The sequence below is a fragment of the Coturnix japonica genome, chromosome 2 (assembly GCF_054131305.1).
Source record: "Coturnix japonica strain WE chromosome 2, WE-NBRP24, whole genome shotgun sequence".
In the NCBI taxonomy this organism is placed as follows: domain Eukaryota; kingdom Metazoa; phylum Chordata; class Aves; order Galliformes; family Phasianidae; genus Coturnix; species Coturnix japonica.
Genome location: NC_140664.1, coordinates 26801973 through 26826152, shown reverse-complemented (window position 1 = coordinate 26826152; position 24180 = coordinate 26801973). Strand labels below are relative to the sequence as shown.

The window sequence follows — 24180 nt, the reverse complement described above, 5'->3', positions numbered from 1 at the left end:
GATCTCTAAAGAAGCTGAAACAGTCTAAACTTAGTAGATATGATGGAACTTTTTAGTTAGTTTAATCAAACTTCAAAGTTTTGCAGTCAAAGGTTACACAAACAGTGGTAGTGAATATGGTTAATGGCAAAAGAGAGAAGAGTCAATCTCTCCCCTGGGCCACTCCAATGCATCACAGTTAGTTCCTTTTTATCTCTCTTAAAATACAGCATAATGCTGGCTGCAGATGAATAGTCTTCTGCACCTTGAAATATCTCCTTGAAAGTGTACCAATTATTTGAGATAAATGATGACACCCCAGCCAACTTTATTGTACCTTGTATCATTCAGTTCTCCATGTAGACCTGGGCCTAGAGATGTGCAACTGAGGATTTTGTACTAAAAGCTACTCCTCACAACTACCCGTAACAACTATTGCAAAATAAGTCTGCCTACAACTACTACCCAGACTGAGCTTGTGCACAGTAAGCACTAATAGACTTTTTAAGCAGAGGTACAAAACCCAAGGGAAAAGCTCCAGAGAATGGAATGGGCACTTCTTGGCCTTGGCAGATGCTCTGCATATGTTCACGTACTCCTCTGGTCCCAGTGTGCCAGGCTAACTGGATCTCTGAACAAATTTCTTTTGTTAGAAAGCTAATTATTCAGTGACCTTGCCAGGCTTTGGTTGGATCCTGCCTTGGAAGTGGTCCCCCCTGGAATGAGGGGGATCTATGCCATTAAGACTGCAGAATGATTTTTAAGAAGTGGGCATTTTGATGACGTGAAAAAACCTCCTGTGTTGGTAAAGGAAAGGAGCTGTGATCTACTTAATTCTAACTGGAAATGAACAATATCTTGGCACTGAAAAGGTATGAAGCATCATTTAAAAACTCCCTTGGATTTCGGTTGCAAGTAAATAACCATCAACATTAATATCTAATATGGCAGCAAATACATGCCTCCTATTCTCTGTGTGTAGCCATGCAAAAGTACTTTCTTTTTAGTACTAGACAAGATAGCTTCCTAGTGAACACACAGAAAGGTGGAAAAGTTGCCAATTTGTTGCTTTGCAACATAAAATCAAATAAACTTTTAAAAATGAATAGTAACTATAAACTTGTTTCCCACTTCACATTTTGGTCTAATAAATGCCAGAGCATGAAACAGCCTGAGGGCCAAACTTTCAAATAGGTACGGTAAGTAGCCTTTAGCCTTCAAAATATTAAACAAACAAAAAACCAGCCCAAGCAAACAAAAAATATGTCTTAAGATAAAAATAATAGCAATAAAAGCAAACTTCAGAACCTCCTTTTAAGAAGCATCTTTTATTTGCTAACTTGGTTTTCATAAGAATGATGCATCCCAGACAACAATAGCAATTAGTCTCAAATAAGGAAATCCCGCAGTATGGATGGTATTTGCTCCATCTTCTTAAAGTCTTATTTTCACCATTTTGTCCAGACCACTCTCCCCCATAACACCTTACATTTATTGAAAAACGAATAGATATTTCCAGGTAATACAAAAATCAGACACTAACTCTGTAATTTCTTTTGGAGACCACTAGAACTCCTACTTTCAAGTCTTACATACTACTAAAGACAAGACCTCTTTTACAGCATATGGAGTATAGAATGCTGGTTACTGGAAACTGGGAATCAGCATTCTGCAACTTCTTTTATCTAAATGACTTAAAAAAAAAATAAAATGGAATAATTGTTAATTTTCAATCAAATCAAAACATATGAATAGTTTTCCAGCATTTTTATTAATACTATTATTCTGCTTCAGTTACAAATTCTAAGAGCCAAAGCAGGACAAAATGTGTTTGTGTGTTAATGATACACTTCTGGGTAAAGATTTCTGTTAAGAAAAGACTGCAGATTTGAAACAAACAAACAAACATAAAGAGAGTAAATGAATGAAGCCTTAAAAAGGGAATAAAAACACCATGAAGCCAACAGAGAAAACAAACAGTAGTAACCCCAAAACAGAAACAGTTACCTATTTTTTGGTACGTCTACACACACACATCTGGGCTTGATGTGAAGCTTGTGTGGCTTTTCTGTGTGGCACATAACTATTAGTGAGGTCCGGCACCTAACCTGACCACACCAAAGAAAGAATTGCAAGTCTCAAAGACAGCATCTTGTAATTAAACAGGTTTGTTTTTTTTTTAACACACTGTCTGATTAAGAATAATTTGCGCTACCACAGGAAGCTTCCATGTTCCAATAGATGATGGACTGGGTCCTTCAACTTGACAGGAAAGAAGCAGGGTGCAATCAAATGCACACTACTGAAGATCAAAGGCATACATATAGGTGAGAAAATGGATTCTGTTGTCTCGTGAAGATCTAGAAGGAGCACTTTGATCAGGAGATGGCTGTATCAAGGGTGGGCACAAATTAATGTTTTGTCCGTTGACAAATGGATCACTTGAAGCTAATCATCTACTTATAAGAAAGCAACTACAAGTTAGGAAAATGATATGCCTTGTGGTGACTGAATGTGATGAACTCTATTAATAATCATTTGATGTAAATCTTCATCTTATATCTTGCTCCTTTTCAGTGGTGCATTACACTGGGAATTCAAATTTTAAATATCCAAATTTAAAGCTGTTGTGTAGGTGTGACTAGGATGACCTGTGCACAAAATCCATACAGCTACATTGGCAATAGCAGAAGCTTTTACAACAAAGTTGAGAAAATGCACAAAGTGGATTGAGTATCTTCTCATCTACTCCTGAGAGAAGAATACGGCATGAATTTAGGAAGTGATAGATAGCTGGACCATAAATCTAAGAAGAGTACTGACAATACAGGGATACCAGGGATACCAAACTGGGATCAAATAGTCTGAAAAAGTAGAACTTGTGAACTCCTTTTTCTTTCTTCAGATGCAAGTTGGCACTGCTACTCAGTAAAAAAATAACACCAGGGAAGACTTAAAGAATTTCCAAAGCTGTCTTTCAAGCTGTCTGTTTACAGAAATTTCTGATTTTTTTTCCCATTCATCTTTAATATATTTCAAGTACAATTAAAGAACAGAACAACCTCCATATTAGACATGCAGTTCTGTCATTTCAATTTTATATTTCAGTGGCTGAAGACTGTGTACTTCCGAGCCACACTTAGGACAGGTAAAATACATATCAAACAGATAGTTACTTTTAATACAATAGTAACAAAAAACATGTGAACAGCCTATGGTGTGTGGCATGGTAGGCCATTCCCCACACAGTGAACACACCTTGTAGTGAGCTGCTAATGTTTTATCACTATTAGAAAGATTGGCAAAAGGGAAACACCAAGAACAAATTCTGAGTTTCAGTTTCTGTACATTAATAAGTGGTAGCAAGTAAATGAGAAAATCAGCAAAGCCATGCCACAACAGCTCCCTGTTCATGTATTCAAATCCCACCTGGCGAACACTTTGTGGCTTGCAAAAAACTGACCGAATTCCTAGAATGCGTTCAGTAAGTGTTGCAAATGTTCCTTTCTGAAGAAAAATCAGAAAATTTACAAGTCCACAAAGTTTAAGAAGTCCAGCTCCAAAGTTAATATAATGCTTGACTTTGTTGACGGATTGCAGTTGGCGATTGCTAAATAAATCGTAACATCTTTCTTCCAACCATCTTCCACCAACAGTGAAAATAAGATACCATAACTTCTGGTGTTTGCTCAGAGGTTGGTATTTCTCTGTCTGAGATAAGTTATTCTTGTACTGAATATTCAAAATAGCCTGTCCCACAGTTGCATTCTTAGAATAGACGGTGAATCTCCACAGTAAAAGCCACAGAAATGCTTTAACTTCTGGTTCAACATGAGCCAACACACCTGGTTTAAATCCATGAAAACAGCTGGTAAACTGGGACCACACTAGTTGTTCCAGGGCTTTGTTTAGTTCAAGAGCATCAAGTTGACTTATTCTGAGCACACGATTCACACTCTTTTCATTTCCGATGCTGGATGCCATTTCTTCTCAAAAAACAAAACTTTCTAGGAATAAACACAAATAGATTTTAGCATAACAGAGCATTGCCTATTTTTATTGTTAGACATAACAGAAGTGTAACAAATCAGGAGTAAACATGGAATAGCAAAACAGCCTCCCAAGTTATTAATATACTATCAGGAACTACTACAAGTCCTTTCAGCACAACTTACACAAAAAGCACACACTTTCCTCTCAAAAGAACTTACACTGAGACTATTTCTCACTGACAGTAACATTTTTTATTTGGCTACAGAGAACTGTGTAATCTCCTTCGGATATCCACAAAACATTACAAATCTAACATTTCATTGTGTAAATAAATTAAAAAAAAAAAAAAGTAAAAAAATTTAGTGCATAATTGCAATACTAAGATGGACCTTAAAACAAAAAAAAATAAAGATATTTAATGGGAAAACATTATAGAAAATATTGGTCCACTAATACTTCAGTAGTTACAGCTTAAAGTATAATCTTAAAAATATTAAAAAATGTACAGACTACATACAAAAAATATGGATAGAAGACAGATTTAGGAGAAGGGGTATATTCCAGATAGAGTGCAACGTATTTCAGCTTCTAAAGGAGATTTTTCCTATAACAGATAGACAGCAACCTTCTGAAGAAAGTACAAAAGAAGATGCTACAATTTCTATAAGAGGAAAACCTGCTATAAGACAAAAATAATTTGAATAAATGAGGTTGTGTAGGACCCTATACATGAAAGGTTGCAAATTAAGCTAAGAATACATAAAAGTCCCCCAAACCAATAACCTTGTCCTGAAATAATGCACAAAAGGTTTTAAAACCCAGTATACAACATTTTTTGCATTATCCTTTTTTTTCTACACCTACAGAAATATGTCCTACAAAGGTTCTTAAGGATAATTCTGTGCAAAGCTCATAGGAAATACATTTTTTTTCTTAATGTGTGGTACAACAGTGGTTTCCAATTAACTACAACTGGATACTTAGGTAGAGCATGGGATAGCCTGCCTGATTTCTTTAAATCCTTCCATCCTTATTAGCAAGCAAAATATGACTGAAGTTAGCCTAAGGCAACTGACTCTTGGCCATCAACCTCCTTCAACAAGCTACTATATAAAGGTACACCAAGCCTGACTCACACACTTCTCCTTTCCGTAATAAGGCCTGATGTTTGTTTGGAAAGTGCTATTCAGGATCACCACAACAACTTACGTCCTTCACTTTGTGGTCACAGGAACAATCCAGTCCCTATTGCATCTTGCCATAACTCCTCAGTGAGTCCAGCCTCAGTGGACTGTAGTCCCTACTACCCTCTATTTCTTACCTCACTACCATTTCAGGACCCCTAGTCACTGACCACCTGCTCTAGAACCTGTCCCTTCAGTCTCACTCTAGTTATTTGCAGCTGCTAAAATCTAATGCCTTCTTCATTTCTTCTAATGCCTCAGTCCCTCTTGCTAATTTCATTCATTTCAATTACTCTCTCATTCTCACTCTACACAATTTCCAACAGATATAAACACCCTTCAAAAGCTTACATGGATTCAAAATAGCCATCTCATCAAAGAAGTTCTACACCCATTATCCACTATTTGCTATCAGCTCAATCATTTTTTACAGTTGTCTCCCACTACTCCAAGTACTCAGATACTTCTGCTGTACATTAAATATAAATAAGATAAGTAGGCTAACTCTGCAGATTTTTTTCCATTACCTCAGTAAATGCAATATAGCCTAACAGGAACTTCCTGAATTTCAAGGAAAATATGTCAAACACATAGAAGCACAACAGTTCACAAAATACACATGAAATCCTATATATGACTATAGTCCAGGGGCAGATTGATGGGATGACTGCTTTGATAAATAGGACCCCAAAATCCTGGTAGGGAGCAAGCTGGAAACACTCATCAGCGCACCCTCAAAACAGTAATGCTTGGTGGACTGCAGACAGACTGAAGGATGTGCTTATCCCCTTCTGCTTGGCAGTGCTGGCTTTACAATGGCATCCAGTTTTGTCTCTTTTCTATCACCAGTAGAAGAGAAATGTCAACAAACTGAAAAGAGTCCAGACAGTAATACCATTGGGGAGTCCCAATACATGATATATGAGGAGGGCCTGAAAGAACTCAGATTGTTTAACTTGAAGATAATGTAGCTAAAAAAGCAATTTAATTGTTATCTTCCACTATCTAAAGGTTACAGAGAAGATTAAGTCAAACCTTTCAGTGAGATGCACAATGAAAGAAAAAGAGGCAATTGGTCATGCCTTGCAATATGAGAAATTCCTACCAGACATAAGGAAAAAACTGTCTTCTTGAGCAGTTAAGCACTAGAACAGTTTGTATAGAGCACAGGTGTCCAAACTTTTGGCTTGCCTGGACTGTGCTGAGTGAAGAGGAATTGTCATGGGCAACATATAAAATATAGTTAGTGATTATAATAGGTAAGAAAACTTATTTTGCTTCTTCTTTTTTTTTTTTTTTTTTAAATTATTATTATTAAATAAGAGCAACAAAAAACATTAAACTTGTGGAATATTAGATCTTGCTTTTGCAAGACACATCAAATATTTATCGCAAAACTAATTAAAAGCATCACAAATTATTTTATGCTTTTTGTGAGCTTTTAAAGATATTGAAAATCAGAAAGCTTGTCAGCATGAGTATTCAGCATATTTCTTCAGATTGCACATGTCACAAGACAATGTTTAAATGGGCAAAGATAGTTTTAAATATTACTACCTGTGATCACTGCATTTTACTTGCCAAGTGGCACAAGTGCACATAAAATGTAATACACATGGCTATCTATTCAACCAAGCACATGGAATGGGTGCAAGATGCAGAATTATCACTGCATTGTGCCCTCCCCTCCACAGTATTCTGTTGCCCCTTATGCAGCTTATGCTCTGGATAGGTGATATTGACTGCTTTGTGATTCTCTCTGTAAATGTAGGAGGGATGCTCCAAAAGTAAATGTGTCTTCTTTTACTGTGTTGGCTAGTGACATCAGAGGAAGGTGTTGGTGGTATGGCACTTGAGGCTGGATCTTCCCACCAGTATTCACAGAATCACAGAATCAAAGAGGCTGGAAGGGACTTCCAGAGATCATCAAATCCAACCCTCAATATACTCATATCTCCAAGTCCACATGAAGCAAAGGTGTGCAACTGAATTCCTTCATGTGGAAAAAATGGCACCTGCTGACAATCACTGACACATGCTGAATGTTTATGGAGACCAAACACTATGTGTGAGCACACTGTGTTGGTGGGTTGTGCATTTCGGCAGTGGTGACAGTGGGTCAACCTCCACTAGTGCAGAAGTTCTGAGTGCTGCATGCAGGCTGTTGTTCACCAGTGGTGAAAATGTACAGCAAATAGTGGTGACTGATTTGAAAGACAGGTTTCTGTAGCTGAGAACTTGCTCAATCACACAGTGTTACTGTGCTCACTGTATCTGTTGTAGTTTCCGTGGAAACAAATAGAAGGCATTTAGTTTAGAGCAACATACATATTAACGTTCCTGACATTTTATAGAAGGAAATACCTTCAATGAGCTTAACTGTTAGAGTGAGACTAGATTCTGTTTACAGAAAATTGAAGCCTCCATTGAACCAATAATCCAATCACTATTTGTCAATCTTCAAGGTTATCCCAAATCCAACAAGTCTCCTTTCCTAAAATTAGAATCAATAGCATATGTACTATTTGTGTTACATTTAATGCTCATGAATTACTAAGCAGCACTTTTACTCAACTACAAAGTCACTTTTATGCAAACTACAAAAAAGGAAGGATGACAAGCAGAAACATAAACAAAATCTAAAAAAAATTCCTTTAAAATCCTTTAAGTTATGCTTATAGCATTACTATGTACAAAAACCTTTCTTTCTGATCAACAGTTAGTCCCGAATTCTCAGTTTAGGGAATAAAACTGGATGTAGTTCCCAGTCTTCCTGATTGCTGCTAAGCACAGCAAGTTTGCCACAGATCATGGCTGTTAACAAGACCCTGTGAGTTACTTAAAGATTATATCGATATAGCTTTAACACATAATCCCATTTTAGCATACTTACTGTTACATACATGCTGAAGTACTATGCTGTAGACTATACTTGCTTCACAACTGATTGAAGATTTTACTGTAGCTATACAGATTTTCCACCTGAGACACATTACCTATTTACTTCAAAAACACAAACATTTCAAGGGAAAATTTGAAATGCATATTCTCCTATGAAAAATATTTTCAAAAGCCCTACTGATCTGAATAGCAGCAACTATTTATTTCAGAGAAGATGCATGAATTCTGTATTTTTCCCTATTTTCTAGGGAATTTTCATACTATTTGGTGTCTGTGATGCCCATTTCTTTAAGAGATAATAATTATAAAATAACTAAAAAATGTTTCAGTTTGTACTTCCTCTAAATTACATCCTCTCAAAATTCTGTTAGATCTTTCATTTTCTATAGTTTTCACAAATTCTGATCCATATGAATAAATGAAAAATCTGTTCTATCTCCTAAAACATACCAGAAACACAAACTCTAAGCATCAGTTCATTTTATTTAAACTCCATATTATGCTGAGCTTAACAGGCCATCAAAAGGATGCTAGTTTTCCACCTGTGCAATCCTGTTATTTTCAAATTATTGGCAATTTAAAAACTCAGAACTGTAGATTCAATAACCAGAGACAAATATCAGTGTTCAGTCCACAATGCCATCACACATAAATAATATGATCAGAATTGAACAACCAAAAATCAGGTGAAGATAAAAAACAAACCAGGCCTGTGACTAATTTGTTAATTAATTTTTAAGACAAAACACTAATGATTACTACTTAACGCTTTCTCTCTTGATTTTACACCATCACAGGTATTGCTTGATAGAACTAAAAGTTTGAACCCCCACTGACCCCTCTGGAAAAAAGGTAATGTAAACTTTTCTTTCTTAACTAACCTATGTTTTGTCTGTCAACAAACCTACTTGTACAGCACAACACTTCGTACAACAACTGCAAAAAATTGCATATCACCAAGGAAACAGGAATTTTTCCTGGTATACGTTAATGCTGTTATTGAGCAATGTACAAATTACAAATGAATATATTTTATTTGTTAACATGTTATTGACAGAAATCTATCAATAGTAATGTGAGCATTGTCAACAGCTTGCCAATATTAATGTAATTATGATTAAAGAGATAACATGGATTTTAGCTATAATACCAAGTAACATCCCCTGCATTGCTGCTATCAATACAAGCATTATTATTGACTTGTTCTGGGACTATCAGTATGAGATGTATTACCAGCAGGCATATTTGTCAATGTATTATGCCTACAAAAATTCCACATTTGAATTTACAGGTCCGTAAACTTTGCCTGCAGAAACATACAAATCCAAGTAATCTCTAGAGTGCCGGTTTTTTTTTCTCCAGAGGGCTGTTCCACTATGGATGAGTAATCAAAGGGTGCCTACTGTCTCAGCGCTAGTAGAATCTCATTCCCCATTTTTCTAGTATAAAATTTAAAAGACAGACACATTATATGCATAGGCATCATAGTATTTTTAAGTATGATTTAAGAAAGCAATTCTATAGAAGCCAAATAAAAATATATTTCATTAAATCAAAACTCAACTTTGTTCCTTTCTACTCTAACTTAAAACAGTATTTAACATAAAAGTAGCACCTTAATGACCTCAATGAGTTCATGATTTAATTATTTTACATAATCTCTTATGTCCAACCAAAACACAAAGTTTGATCACTGTACTCTTGAAGAGATGGGTAGGATCAGAAAGAACTGCTTAATTCTAACTCTGAATGGATGGGGACTCAGGAATACTTAGACAGATGTTTAACTACAGAGAAAGCACAATCTAGAACTTCTCCTGCCTGTTCTAGTTATTTCTATTATCATTATTAGGGTAATTTCCCTCCCCCCTCCTCCCCCCCCCCCCCTTCAATTCAATATAAATTATTAAAAATAAAGATGTTTTTCATTTCACAAAAGCATAAAACAAAGGCAAATAACTCCTAGTTTGCCTGTATTTTCTAAATAGGAAGAAGTGGTGAGAAGATCAAGTACATATAGCAGACTTACCAAACTAGACAAAATTCAATTTCCTACAGCATGTCTAGTAAGATCTTCCAGAACATATACATATATTTTTCCCCCAGCAGCTTAGTTCGTAAGTAAATTGAGGTCTACAGTATCTTCAGATCCTTTTCTGTCATTTTACTGAGTAATTATTTCCTGATTTATATTCATGTATCTGAGTTTTTCCTTTTATATGCAGTGTTCCAAACTCACCTGCGCTGCATTTCATTTCATTGACTTCAGAGATTCTCTCTAATTCACCAAGAGTGTTCTGGATTTACACCTTATGCTCAAAGAAAACAAAGCAAAGCAAAGCAAATAAAACGAAAAACTTTCAATCCCTCTTCAAGTCTGTAACATAAGTTACTTTTCTAAGTATGTGTTCTCTTCAATCATCTATCTCATTAGTGCCTTTTCATTTTGACAGGACAGATAATTGCCCTGTAAAGGTAATTTTCCAACTTGATTCTGATAATATCACCATGCTATTCCCCAGCTTGCTTATGTGAGTAAAAAAAACCCAACAAATTAAACTGAAAGCAAGCAGTATTGTACTAAAGTTTTTTCCCTAAGTTTGTCATCCTTCTTATGAGATGAAGATTGAGATTCCTCACCTAGTCTTGTCAAACAATATTGTCTTTTTCCAGTTTCTCTTCTGAGTACTTTCAAATACAAAAGTTGCTAAAACATCTGTTCCTGAATCTTAATTTGGAATTGAAAGTAACAGCTTCTGTAACTCCCATAATAAAAGAACAGAGAAACAAAGACACCAACAATCTCTGTCACTTTACTGGCTATTTTCACCCTCTGGGACATTAAATAAATCAATAAAAACAGGAGTGCTTAATTCCTCAATCATACTATGATTACTTTTATTAAGATTTAGCAATGGAACAGATCTTTATCAAGACACCTTACACTATTCTTCCTATGTTTTCATTCCACTCTTACTTCCTGTCTATAATTAACTTTACGGAGCAGCTGGCCACAGCATGTATCTTCAGGAATCTTTTATTTGTTCTCATTTCTTATAATCTAACAGACCAAGGTAATGGACTTGCCCAATAATGGCTTTTCTTAAGACTTGTTGAACCCTTTGATTTTTTCCTAGTCTTTAATAATTAAGGATTTATTATATTATTTAGTTTATCCATGATCAGGAAGATCATGGAACAGATCCTCTTGGACAACATGCTTGATCACATCAGGAATGAGCATGTGATCCGAGACAGCCAGCACAGATTCACCAGGGGAAGGTCATGCTTAACCAGTCTTGTGGCCTTCTATGATGGAGTGACAGCATTGGTTGACAAAGGGAACGTGACCAATGTCATTTACCTGGACTTGAGTAAGGCCTTTGACATGGTCCCCCACCACATCCTCATCTCCAAATTGGAGGGATGTGGATTTGATGGGAGAACTACTTGATGAATAAGAAATTGGTTGAAAGGCCACAGGCAGAGGATGGTGATCAACAATTCTATGTCCAGGGATCTGCCTTGGCACCGGTGCTCTCTAACATCCTTATCAATGACATCAATGATGGAATCAAGTGCACCGACAGCAAGTTTTTGCAGATGACACAAAGCTAAGTGGTGTGGTTGACAGGGAGGAAGGAAGGGATGCCATTCAGAGGCACCTTGACAGGCTTGAAAGGTGGGCCCGGGTGAACCTAATGAGGTTCAACACGGCAAAGTGCAAGGTTTTGCACTTGGGCCGGAAAAATACCAGACACCTGTACAGACTGGGAGGACCAGTCCTTGAGAGCAGCTCAGCAGAGAATAACCTGGGGTCCTGATGGACAAGAAACTTAATATTAGCTGGCAGTGTGCTCTTGCAGCTCAGAAAAGAAAATCGTATCCTGGGCCCCATCAGGAGAGTGGTGGCCAGCAGGGATAGGGAGTTGATCGTCCCTCTCTATTCTGCTCTTCTAAGGCCCCATCTAGAGTACTGTGTTCAGGTATGGAGCCCTCAGTACAAGAAATACATAGAACTGTTGGAGAGGGTCCAGAGGAAGGCCATGAAGATGATCAGAGGGCTGGAGCACCTCTGCTAGGAAGACAGGCTGAAGGAGCTGGGCTTGTTCAGCCTGGAGAAAAGAAGGCTGTGGGGTGACTTTATTGCAGCCTTTCAGTACCTGAAGGGAACTTATAATCAGGAGGGGAGTAAACTCTTTGAAAGGGCTGATAATGGTTGGACTGGATGATCTTCTAGGTCTTTTCCAACCTTGATAATTCTGTGATAATAGCAGGACAAGGGGAAATGGTTTTAAATTGAAGGAGGGAAGATTTAGGTTGGATGTTAGAGGGAAGTTCTTTACTAGGACAGTGGTGAGGTCCTGGAACAGGCTGCCCAGGGAGGTTGTGGATGCCCTGTCCCTGGAGGTGTTCAAAGCCAGGTTGGATGGGGACCTGGGCAACCTGATCTAGTAACCGTGGAAATCTGGTGGCCCTGCCAGGCAGGGGGGTTAGAGCTTCATGATCCTTGAGGTCCCTTCCAAGCCAGGTCATTCTGTGATTCTGTGATTATTCTTACTTTTACATTTACATGCTATTTCTTTACATACATCATAGCATTACTTTTGGTCACACAAATCTTTGATTTCCAGGCCATTAAAAAATTTCTACTACATCATACCTCATTAACATTTATTTTGATTTATAAACTAAAATACTATCTCAAAATTAAGAAAACCTGGAACATGAACTTTAACAGACTTATTAGCTTTGACAGCCTTATTCAAGAGCCCAAAGACTCTGCCATAAAGAGCTCTGCAATTGTTGAAACTTTTTCCCCCCTAAGCTCTTCATAGAGAACCTAACATATTATAGTCACTTCCAAAGAAAATTCTCTTCTACTTTTCCATTTAGAAGTAATTCTTCCTTTTAGGTCAGCTGAACCTAAAATAGATGCTCACTTACTGATTTCTTCAGTTTTCAAAAAATATTGTGGTTTTTTTTTTTTTTTTGGTTTGTTTGTTTGTTTAATTCTAAGCACCAAATGGAACATCTCTTACATTGTGTCAGTAGCAGTGGATGATTTAGATGTCAGCCTGAAATCAATAAAGATGAGAAATCAAACTATATGTATAAGCATTTCCTTACAAGATCTTCCTTAACATCAGCTCTCATAACGAAACACAAAACTAAGACATCAGTTGCTTGAAATCTCATGTTTTATTATTAATTCTCATTTCTTTCTCTCTTCAAAAGCAGAGAGAATTATCCTCAGAACAAAGTTTAATGGAGAGTCCCAACTGTACTGTTTCTTAATCGCTACAAAACTAACTTATAACCATAAGAGTACTTCAAATAACCTTAGAAAAGATTGATTTTACATTACTGTTTGGATTTCTATGTCCTTCAGCTAAATAGCTGTCATTTTGTGAAGAACAAACTGATCATTTGGAATAACAACTAACACTAATTGAAAAATAAACTATACACCGCAATCACAGGAGACATAATTTATTTCTGATATTCAAGAGTAACTAAAAACTGAATGAATCCCACAGAGGTGATTTTTATTTATTTATTTTTTAAACTAAGGAGTTTGAGCAAGCAACTAGTAAAAAATCCTAGAATGCTACTGTACTGGGTATGACTGGGATGTAGTTCATTTTCCACACAGTAGTTTATACAATGCTGTGCTTTGCATTTGGAGCTAAAATGTTGATGTGGCACCAATGCTTTGGCTCTGTTGAGCAGCACCGGCACAGGATCGAGATTGTCTCTGCAAGATCCCACAAATGTCAGTAGACAGGGGGTGGGCAAGAGGCTGGAAGGGGATGCAGCCAGACTAGACTGACCAAAAGTCTAACCCAATACCATACAGACATCGTGCCCAGAAGTAAAAGTGTAGGGGGAAGGCCACAGAAAAGGAGGAAGAGAGACACAGAGAGAGAAGAAAGGGAGACACTCATTACAAAGGTGTTTGTCTTCTGAAGCAACTGATTCAGAATATGACTGAACTTCACTTGCTGATGGGAAGTCAAGAACACTTTTTGCCCTTTGGAATCCACGCATGGCCATCTTTTTATTATTATTATTTATAATAGATCTGTTAAGCTACTTTTATATCAAGCATTCAAGTTTTCATTCTACTCATTTTCTTCCCTTGTCCCAGTAATGCTGAGGAGGGGCAATGTGAGCATGTGTGGTGCTTAACTGTCTACCAGCATTAAACCACAACATTAACATTTAATGTCAGAAGACTGAGCACAAGACAAAAATACATTCAAATTCTAGGTTGCCTTTCCAACTTTAACTCAGTAAATTCAGATTTCACAAAACAGAATACGAGAGATTAACAACTGATGAATGCCTGAAGACAGCAAGAAAACATAACGATAGCTCATTGACTTATCTTTCCATAAACAATCTGACAGAGCCAAATTGTTAAGGCTTCAAGTCACAAAATCAAAACCAGTTCAGAAGAGCTAGACTTGATACAACAGTAATGAAGAGCAGTACGAGAGTACTGCACTTCTACAAGCTGTACATCAGTCATTTCTGTCAGTATTTGATGGAAGCTGAAAATCTTGTATCAATGCAATACATTCTCTCAATAAATGCTAGCAACTGAGAATATATTGGCCTGTGTTACAGATATATCGAATACTAAGAGTTCCCACGGTCTTGAGAAAAATATTTGGTCAGTCAAGCACTCTTAAAATACCTTAAATGCAAAGAACTAAATCAAACTAAATCAGAGTTTCTAATTACTGCACAACTAATATTTAAGCTATTATCTTGTGAAGTCTGTGATGTTGCATTTAAGGTAATAGAAGTTCACAGTACATTTGCATTTCTTGAAACATAATGAGCACAGATAACATCATCTTACCAACTTTTTGTATATGGCCCTATTTTTAATTTAATAACTAATAAAACAACCATGTAACAAGTCATAAACTCTGTTCCCTCTGTTCCTATTCTTTACCTCATAACCCATTTCCTCTTCTTCCCCATCCTATTTCCTCTTCTTTGTCATCCTTTTCCTTAGTATGTCAAACTGGAAACTCATCTCTATCTGGATGTATCGGTTTCATGTGTAAATTCTCATTCCCTGATGTACTAAATTAAAGCTACCTGTTGCTGCTTTCAATTAATTTGATGATTAACAAAATTCAAAAGCTTAACACAATAAGCTGCATGACAATTGGAGGCAGAGCAGTAAGATGGAGAGCCAAAATATATACCCATTATGCAGCATTGATGCTCTTCCTCCAAAAATAGCAGCAGGTAACAAGAACTGTCTTGAAACCTACCTTGTATTTTCTGCTGATAAATCAAAATCATGAAGGGCTCAGTTGGAGCATTTGACAGAGCTGTGGCTATGATGGTTAACTAGAAAGGAACAGCCCCATGCAATGAAAGGGCAACATCTCTGACTAAACCACTATCAAAAAGTATTATGGCAAGGAATCCTTCGTGCTACATCCTTCTCAGCCACTGATCATATCATCATATGACAGGGAGATCCTTGTGTTTTATGAGATTTTGTTTGTGATGAAGATACGAGGTTCTGTTATAAGGACAGATAAATGAAAGTCTCTAAGGTACTGTGTGTGTAAAAGTGAAAAGGATGGAAGGATTTGTAGATGTGCCATACTTTGTGTTATATAGGTAAAACAAATCACTGTAACAAAGGTACGCAGCTCCTTTCCAGAATGGTTCAGAGAATATGGACAAATGGTTGCTAGCACACTGTGGGCAATTATGGTCATAACTCTTCATGTGCAGGTGACTGTTACTTACCTGAAAAGCAGACCTTATGTGTACTGAATTATGTAATATTTCTTTCTCACTGTTGTAAAGGCTTTGGATCTCACACATACACAGGACCAATGTCAATTTTATGCAACTTTTCTACAGCCTCCTTGCCTTTCTTCCATTTGATACTATTAAAAAACATTAACTAGCTTAAATTCCCATTTCACAGATCTGCTCTGTTTCTGTTCTGCTTCTACCTCTCTGGTCTGCATGGATCATCCAACAGTTACGGAAATGCCAGGATGAAGATTGAGAAGATGTAGAGAAGGGATTCAGAAGCAATGCCTGTTCCACATACACAGATACAATTTAATGCAGGCAACAGAATCTCAAAATTTTGCATGAAACATACCTTAGCCTCATTTTTTTGCATAAACAGCCATTGCTCAGATTTTATTTCATTTTTCCCACTTTTTATGTACATATGCAAACAAACTGCAGTTATGAATATTTAGTGGTATGAAAGTGCAGCAATGCTGATTCACACACTGCACAGCAGAAACACATCTTTTAACCTTTTACTGGAAATACGTACTAAAAGAGATGGTAAAATCAGTAATGTGTACCTAACTCATAATTAACCTTTGTCCACATCTGTAGTAAAAGGAGTACTGCATATAAAACTAAACCACAACATATTTAGACTATGTTAAAGCCAAGGTCCTTCATTAATTGGAAGATAAGTCATTTCACTTTCAGTTCTAAGTTTTGGTCTCATATAGCACAACACGATTAATTCGATCTAGCCTGAAGCAAGAACTATTAATTTGGAAAGACGAACAGCATTTTACCCAACATTTGTGTATCACTTTTTTAAACTCCAGTTCTTAAGAAAAGAGAGATACTGTGATTTCTAACAGCTAAGTCACTCCATCCCATCTTCTTTCAACTAGGATTTGTCACCTTTTCTAGTAGACTAGCACCAACACTCTGAACTAGAACATGCTGAACTGTTCTAGTATGTTAAGTTAAAAGAAAAAAAAACTGTTTCAATTTGTTTTTCTCCACATTTGGTACACAAACAGGTGAGCACAGCATCTGGTAAGATCTGTTCAGTATAAGTAAGAAGAGCAGGGGGGTCAGAAAATAAACAGGTAACCACAAAGCTGGCTGCCTCTGCATCTCAGCATAACATTCACATCTGCTACTAGCCCACCGTGAGACAAAAAAAGAAACAAGCCAATACAACTAGCAGAAATGCTCTTCCAGTCTACAAACCAGATTTGTTGAATGTGCAAAGATAACATGAAAACACTGTAAATCAAAATAATTAAAACATAGTTTCTGTTTTATGAGACTTAAAACTAAAGAATTACTTATACAAAGCAGCTGTTGTACTCATGAAGTCTTGCAGTTCAGAGGACACTCTACATAAGGAATACTATACAACTACTCCCAACTCTTACCTCTCTGATATGACTGTAGTTTGAAATGTTTGGCATACACAGTGACTAATATAGATGTTGGGAAAATTAGACATATTCACTGTCCCCAAATCTTGACAGTTTTATTACTTAGTAATTACAGTAACTTTAAGCACAAGTGAGAACACTGATATGCTTTCACCACACACTCTTCAATCCTGGAACTTCATTAGCATTTTAGAATCCACTAGTAGGGCTGCATGTATATATCATGGGTTTGGAAGGAAGGCAACTTCCTTATTATGCAATCACCTCTAACGTATTCTGCAGTCTTTCTGCAATTCCGGCATGGATTCCCATTTATGCTCTAGTAATGCCCCACAGAATCACAGCTGCCTGTTAATTTCCTTTCCAGAAAAAGTCCCTTTCCCTATGCCAGCCCCCTACTGTGATATCTCCTGTACTCCTCTGTTGATAGAATTAATAATAATATTTAAAAACAATGTTATCTTTGAAACTGTTTTTCAAGTTTTCTTAAAATTTGGACCTGGGTTATTTCTTTCCCAGTTCCACAGCCAATATTAGCAGACACTGAGTCTGTGGAGATAAGCACATGCAGAGAGAACATTTTTAGGCAGTTTTTTTTTCCCAGGTAGACTCCGTTGTAAACACAATGGATGCGAAGTCACTGAAATTTTAAAGCCACTCTTGCTGTGTTCTAAAAATTTTGTGAACTCAGATCCCATGCCTGGAAAGTTCACATTTAGAAACCAATCACTGTTAGGGGGAAATATACATTAAAATTTTCCAGATTTTAACTGGTCAAACGAACATCAGCTAGTTACACACATCGTCTAGCTTTTGTACAGAACTAAGTGTATAATGTGTAGGAACAACATACACCTATAGGATAGATTTGAGTGATCTAAGGAAAAATGCGCCTCTTTCGAGGTTTGTGGGAAAGGAGGTTTTTTAATCTGTCATTTTGAAGTAATAAAAAGAGACATCCCCTTTTGAATTCTTAAAATCTCTCTTCAATATTATCCTAACCCTTTTCCTCTCCATGTTTACAACTCCTAGCTCTCTCAACCTTTCCTCATATGTGAAGTGATCTAGACCCATAACTGCATTTGTAGCCCTTCACTGAACCCTCACCAGAAGCTCCCCCATCTTTCTTTGGCTGGGGAGCCAAGGAGGCAGTACACTCCAGGTCTGGCCTTACCAGAGAGAGGAGCCTGAAAAGATGCTCAACCTTGACCACCCCTCTCAATCTGCTAATACTCCTCTTAATTCAACCTACCATATCTTCATGATACCTTCATGGCAAGACCATACTGTTGTCTTCTGTTCACACAGTATGAAACCCTAGGGTTTATAAAACCCCTAGTTACTTACTGACTGCTTACCAGACTTTCCACCACTGCTCACCATCCTCTTAGCCTGGCTGTTCAGCCAGTTTTCAATCCACCTCTCTGTCTGCTCAACCAGACTAGACATAAAAAGATTTTCTATGATGGCATTATGGGAGACAGCATCAGAAATCTTACTTAAGTCTAGGTAGACTTAACTAGTGTTGTTCCCTCTGTTAGCAACTTATCATAGGAAGCTATCAGGTTTGTCATGTGACTTTGTCCCTCTTAGTGAATCTATGCTTATTAGTCCTGATCACCTTCTTGACCTTTATATGTCTGAAAATGGTTTCCAAGATCTCTTCCATGGATCAAGGTGAGGCTGGTGAGTCTACAGTCACCTGGTTTCTTCTCGAAAACAAGAGCAACACCAGCCTCCTTCTTCTCCTCATGTATTTCTCCAGTTACGATGGTCTTTTAGATAAATGGGAGTAGCCTCACTCACTGTGACATTAACCAAGTCTCTCAGCACTCAGGGTTATGCTAGTTTGCTCAAGTATTCTCTGACTTGATCCTCTCACTTCTGCCAAGAGCACATAACACCCTGTACCTCAACCTTTTTCATGTCACGTGTCACCAGGATTTCTACCTCATTCAGCAGGCTCACAATTTTCCTTTCCTTTTTTCCCTGCTTCCACTATCTGTATACTGCACTAGTTATCACTAACTAACTGAATGAGAACAAGATTGTATTGCTTTCTACTGAAGAACAAACAGCTCAGAAGTGATGCAAGCTAAACTGGGACAAACAAACATCCTGAACTTCCTTATTATAAATGTATTACCTACACAATCTTAATCAAAGATACAAACACTAAAAAACAAACAAACACTTCTCTCCAAAAATCACTAAATATCGAACAAGTTTTAGAAATCACATACAAAAGATCCTGTAACATCTTACTCTTCAATTACAGCTAATACAGAACAAGTTCATAATACTTAAAAAACATTTTTTTCTGTTATTTTTCAGTGTTAAATTATTCATGCTTGTCTGCTTCTTCATTGATATTAGAGCAAATCATGTTTACAAGCTAATTTAATGAAACCGCATTTATGTCTAAAGTTTACCAGTGTTTGACAGACCTATGAACTTTATTTCTGATCTCAGTAAATAATCACAGAAACTGCAAATGCAGTGCTATGGAATTTAAATAAAAAACCAAACAACAATAAAACAAACAAAGCAACACCAGAAAAATGTAGGCCATTATAACCAACACAGAAAAAAAACCCACAAACCATTAGTAATAAGCTATTTACATCACATTCTGACACTGCTGAATGATTTGTCCATGGTTTAACTGACTAGTTTTCCTTTAGACAGCTCTTCATCTTCTCCCTCATTTCTCTCCCTGTACTTTCAACTTCACAGCTTTAAAATGACTTGAATATTAGTAAAAGGTAAGAAAAATTGGGGAAAGTGAGAATATGCAATTACAGAATCACAGAATTATCAAGGTTGGAAAAGACTTAGAAGATCATCTAGTCCAACCATTACCAATACTTCCCGGCTAAATCATATTCATCAACACAACATCCAGACGTTTCTTGAACACTCCCACGCTTTACTTCTTAAATACTACATGATAGACTACTACAACAGGATAAATGTTAATACTGGATTCAGACATCATTTCTTCTCCCTCAATTATCTACATCTTTATTCATTTTACAATATATACATAATCTATATTGATTGCTATATAGAGATATGATATTGATACTCGGTAGTCAAATGTGCTTCATTCTTTCCTTCCCAATTGTTGGACGAGTTGCTGCAACCTACAGCAGTTTTCAGAACTGTCACTATAAAAGACTATGAGAGATAAAACACTGGAGAAGATCAAATGTTTTTCTTGACTTGCACCACAGCATTTGATGTCAAAACCACAAACAGAGGTACTCAGATTACTAACAGTGTCACAAATCTTCAGGAGTATAGAAATTACCTTTCCCATTCCATTCTACAAAGTGTCTAAGGAAGTCTTTATATATTATCAATAACTGTTTGCAAGTTTTAATTGAGTTTTATTTAGTCTATCAAAGGAACATTTGCTTCCTACACATCCTGAATCACAGTAAGTATCAAAGCTTTTCTCTGAGTCAGTTCCTTCGGTAATGAAAAGAAGTGACATTTACAGTCTCAGGAGGAAAAAATAATATATATATTACTAAATATGTCCAAAAGGAGACAAAGGCAGAGCTCTCAAGCAAACAACAACAAAAAATTCTTTCACTAACACTCTCCTTGCTCAAAAGACATTCAGTTTGGAATGAAGCAAAGTCAGACACTCAAAAGCAGTTATTTTACCAGACTAGTTGATTTTGCTCCATTTAAATTTTTTAGAATGCTCAATAGCTGGAAGTGAATCTAGCAAACCAGATCACTTTATCTACACATATTAATCTAATAATGATTAATCTAGTTAATCTAATAACTACATTACAGTTTACCAGCCAATGAAGCCATTAACGATTACTTGCATTTATAAATAATCATCTGTAAATAAATAGTTCTCCTTACACAATGAAACTCAATCAGTTTTACTTCATTGATAAGTGTTTGAATCCTTAAATTCTTGTTTGGTATAGACAGTTTAATCCTCATTAATCCCCCAACATTAAATGGGGCATATCATTCACATGACCTGACAGTCTTTTAATTGTTGAAAGAAGTCACATAGCATCTGAAGGTCCATTATCTGAAAGATTAAACTTTTCTTAACTAAGTTCAAAGGATGGTATTATATGCGCTCGTGCTGTTCTAAGTGTTTCTAAAAACAGGTTTGAGAGACCAGAATATGAGTTCATTTAGAAGTGTCTAATTTTACCAGTGTTACATCACAGTTTTGAAATAACACAAATGAAAGAAATTTAGCTGTTCAATTATACATCTAATTATAAGCTGTTTACCCAATTACATCAACTTTAAAACTTTCACTGAAGTTTTAATGGAAATTATTTTTCTCCATCTAAATTCTAGAAAGGGTGACCTCAATAAGAAAAAACACTCATTTGGATCAAGGCAGGAAGAAGCTAAATAGTTTAAAAGTAGAGGCAAAACTCTAGTCCAAAACTTATTTCAGCTGCTTAGAGTGTAATTAAAGTGTAAATGCACAAACAATTAAAACACTATTAGAAATAAAAATAATGACAATGATCTTTCTTAATAATAGATTTGGACAGGTAGATGACCTTCTAACAACTTTCAGCAGTAAAAGTATTATTTTCGAAGTATTACTATAACATATAAGATATAAGATATTAGAAGGGTTTAAGTTCTTTTCAGAAATTGAATTTATTCTGAACTAGCCTATTTGAGGCACATAATATGTCATGAACAGCACCGTCCACAAACATCAGTAGAGATCCAAGTGGTGAAATACTCTCTCCCAAAACGGGATATACAGATAACATGGCTTTTTAATTCCAAAAAGTATTCCTAAAAGAGCATTAGCTGTCAAAGCAGGTGTTCTAATAATGACAGTCATCTATTTCCATAACACTAAAGTGTAAGTGTCAAATCCCTCCAATGCTCTTGACATTATGTGCCTTACTGGTCTATTCCACTTTTACAAAAAATATGGAAAAAATCTTCTAGAGATTTCATTTATAGATCCCATAGGTGTGAAGTTATCCTCTACACTCCTGATCAAGTAACTGAAATTGATGACTGCATGCCCCATGAACAGATTTAAACAAGAGAATTCAGAGGTGTGAACTGTTACTCCCTTCAATAGTTTCTTTCTGTTCTAACTCATATCCCAGCAATGATGCTTTTCTCAGCTGTTTTCCTGCTAACCCATTCATTAGATAAACTAGTGATGATGACTCCCTGCAGAAGATGAAAAATTGTTCAGATGAAACCGAGATATAAAGAGAGAAAACATCTGTAGAAGAAAGCACTGACAGAATACCTCTGAAGAAAGAATGAAAACAGCAGTAATCTTAGAATTAACAGTTTGTTTAATTTTATTTCACTGGAATCAGCTTTTACAACGCTAGTGACCATACTTCAACCTTTGACCCTGATGAACTGTTCCCTCCTGCCAGCAGTCAGATGGCGATACAAGAAATCTGGATGGAACGAAATATACAGTTCTCTGGTTCACAGCAGTAACTGTATCATGCACTGGAATTCATCTTCCTGCCAAAATAACTTGACTATTCAGACTAAACCTGCATTAGTTTTGGGAAAAGCCATTGGTTGGCAACTAAACACTAGCAGGCTGCTCGAGACTGGGTTAAAAAAAAAATGTGGAAAAGATTTACTATCACCCCCAGCAAAGAACAGCCACGAACTGAGGCATATCAGAGTTACAGCAAAGTTTTCTATAAATCTTTTGCAATTTCAACTGACATCGATATAACAACTCAGATGAAAAACCCATCTCTGCCAAAATTCAAAGTGCGGTCTGTCCTCTCCACAGAACATGTTTTAAGGCTCACCCCTTTCTTATTTTACACTTTCAGCCTAGCTGGAAGACTCACAGCCTCCTTGTGCAGCACGGAAAGAACACCAGTGGGACTCACGGAACTGCAAAGCCCGGAGAGGCCATTACGAGAAGTGTTCACAAGAAGGGCCTGGGGCTGACCCCAGCAGACACCGGCCACGAGTTTACCCGGCCCAAGAGCCACCCCGTGCCGGACCCTCCCGCGCCCCGACTGACCTGCGCCGCGGGGCCCGGGCCGCACGGCCTTTGCGGCTCTATTCCAGGCCTCCTAGCGAAGGCCAGCACGGACGGAGGCCCCGCTGGGACCGGCACTCGGCTGCCTCCAAGGACAGCGTCCTAAGAGCCCGCCCCGCCGGGTCACAGAGCTGGCTCCAACTGCCTAGAGCGGCGGTAGCATTGGAGATAGATGCCACAGGTGAGCGCTTAGAGCGGCCGCACAGGAAGTACCTTCGGGCATAAAGATGACGCGTTAGAACGGCTACCAGGGTAACATTCGCACCGCGGAAATGGTTGATTGACAGGCCAAGGAGCAAATTAAGCTACAAAGGATGAAGCCGAAGAGCCAATGGAAGAGGGCAGGAGGCGGAGCGTCAGCTGTGTCGAGTCGTGCCGACTCAGTCGCTGTTAGAGTGCAGTTTTTGCTGTTGTTGGGGGTGGCTACTAGCTCTCCTGCTGGGCTCCAGGAGCAATTCAGAAGGCTGGAGAAGGACGAGCTGTGCTCTGAGGGCACTAGCTCCGGCCTCCGCTTGCTCTGTATCCCATACTTAGTTCTCCTTAGTTCCCATGCTTGGCGAGGCCGAGCAGCCTGAGGCCTAGAGCAGCTTGAGCTGCGGCTGTGGCTCGTGCAGGCGGGCTGAGGGCTGCATGTAGACTTATGACGGATCACAGGCCTATGGGAGGAGGAACGTAGCAGACTGGAGTGAAAATGTGTTAACAGTCTGTAAGCACTGCAGGCAGTAATGCTTTACTCCAGTGCTGAGTGGTGTGCAGCTGATAGATGGGTCACTGGTAACAGTGATATGTAAAGGCCCTCTCCTACTGGTCACAGAGTGTTTGAGCTGTTTGGGAATGGCACCTGCTGCAGGTAGTAGCA

At 37.5% G+C, this 24180-nt stretch overlaps 1 protein-coding gene across 3 annotated transcripts; it reads right to left on the bottom strand.

The window, feature by feature from the left end:
• Positions 1-1288: 1288 nt before the first annotated feature.
• Positions 1289-23653, bottom strand: PEX2 (peroxisomal biogenesis factor 2). 3 transcript variants are annotated; one of them, XM_015855881.3, is made up of 2 exons: positions 23535-23653; positions 1289-3986 (listed from the first exon to the last, which is right to left on the bottom strand). In XM_015855881.3, exon 2 carries the CDS (start codon positions 3961-3963, stop codon positions 3049-3051), a length of 915 nt encoding a protein of 304 aa, XP_015711367.2. In that variant the 5' UTR covers positions 3964-3986; positions 23535-23653; the 3' UTR covers positions 1289-3048. The 3 variants fall into 3 exon arrangements, with proteins under 3 accessions (XP_015711367.2, XP_015711366.2, XP_015711368.2); XM_015855880.3 differs by having other exon boundaries at positions 23304-23544; XM_015855882.3 differs by lacking the exon at positions 23535-23653 and adding an exon at positions 10297-11263.
• Between the last annotated feature and the right edge of the window lie 527 nt (positions 23654-24180).

Excerpts from the sequence above, each read along its gene's own strand:
- PEX2 (XM_015855881.3), bottom strand. The coding sequence starts at position 3,963 with ATGGCATCCAGCATCGGAAATGAAAAGAGTGTGAATCGTGTGCTCAGA.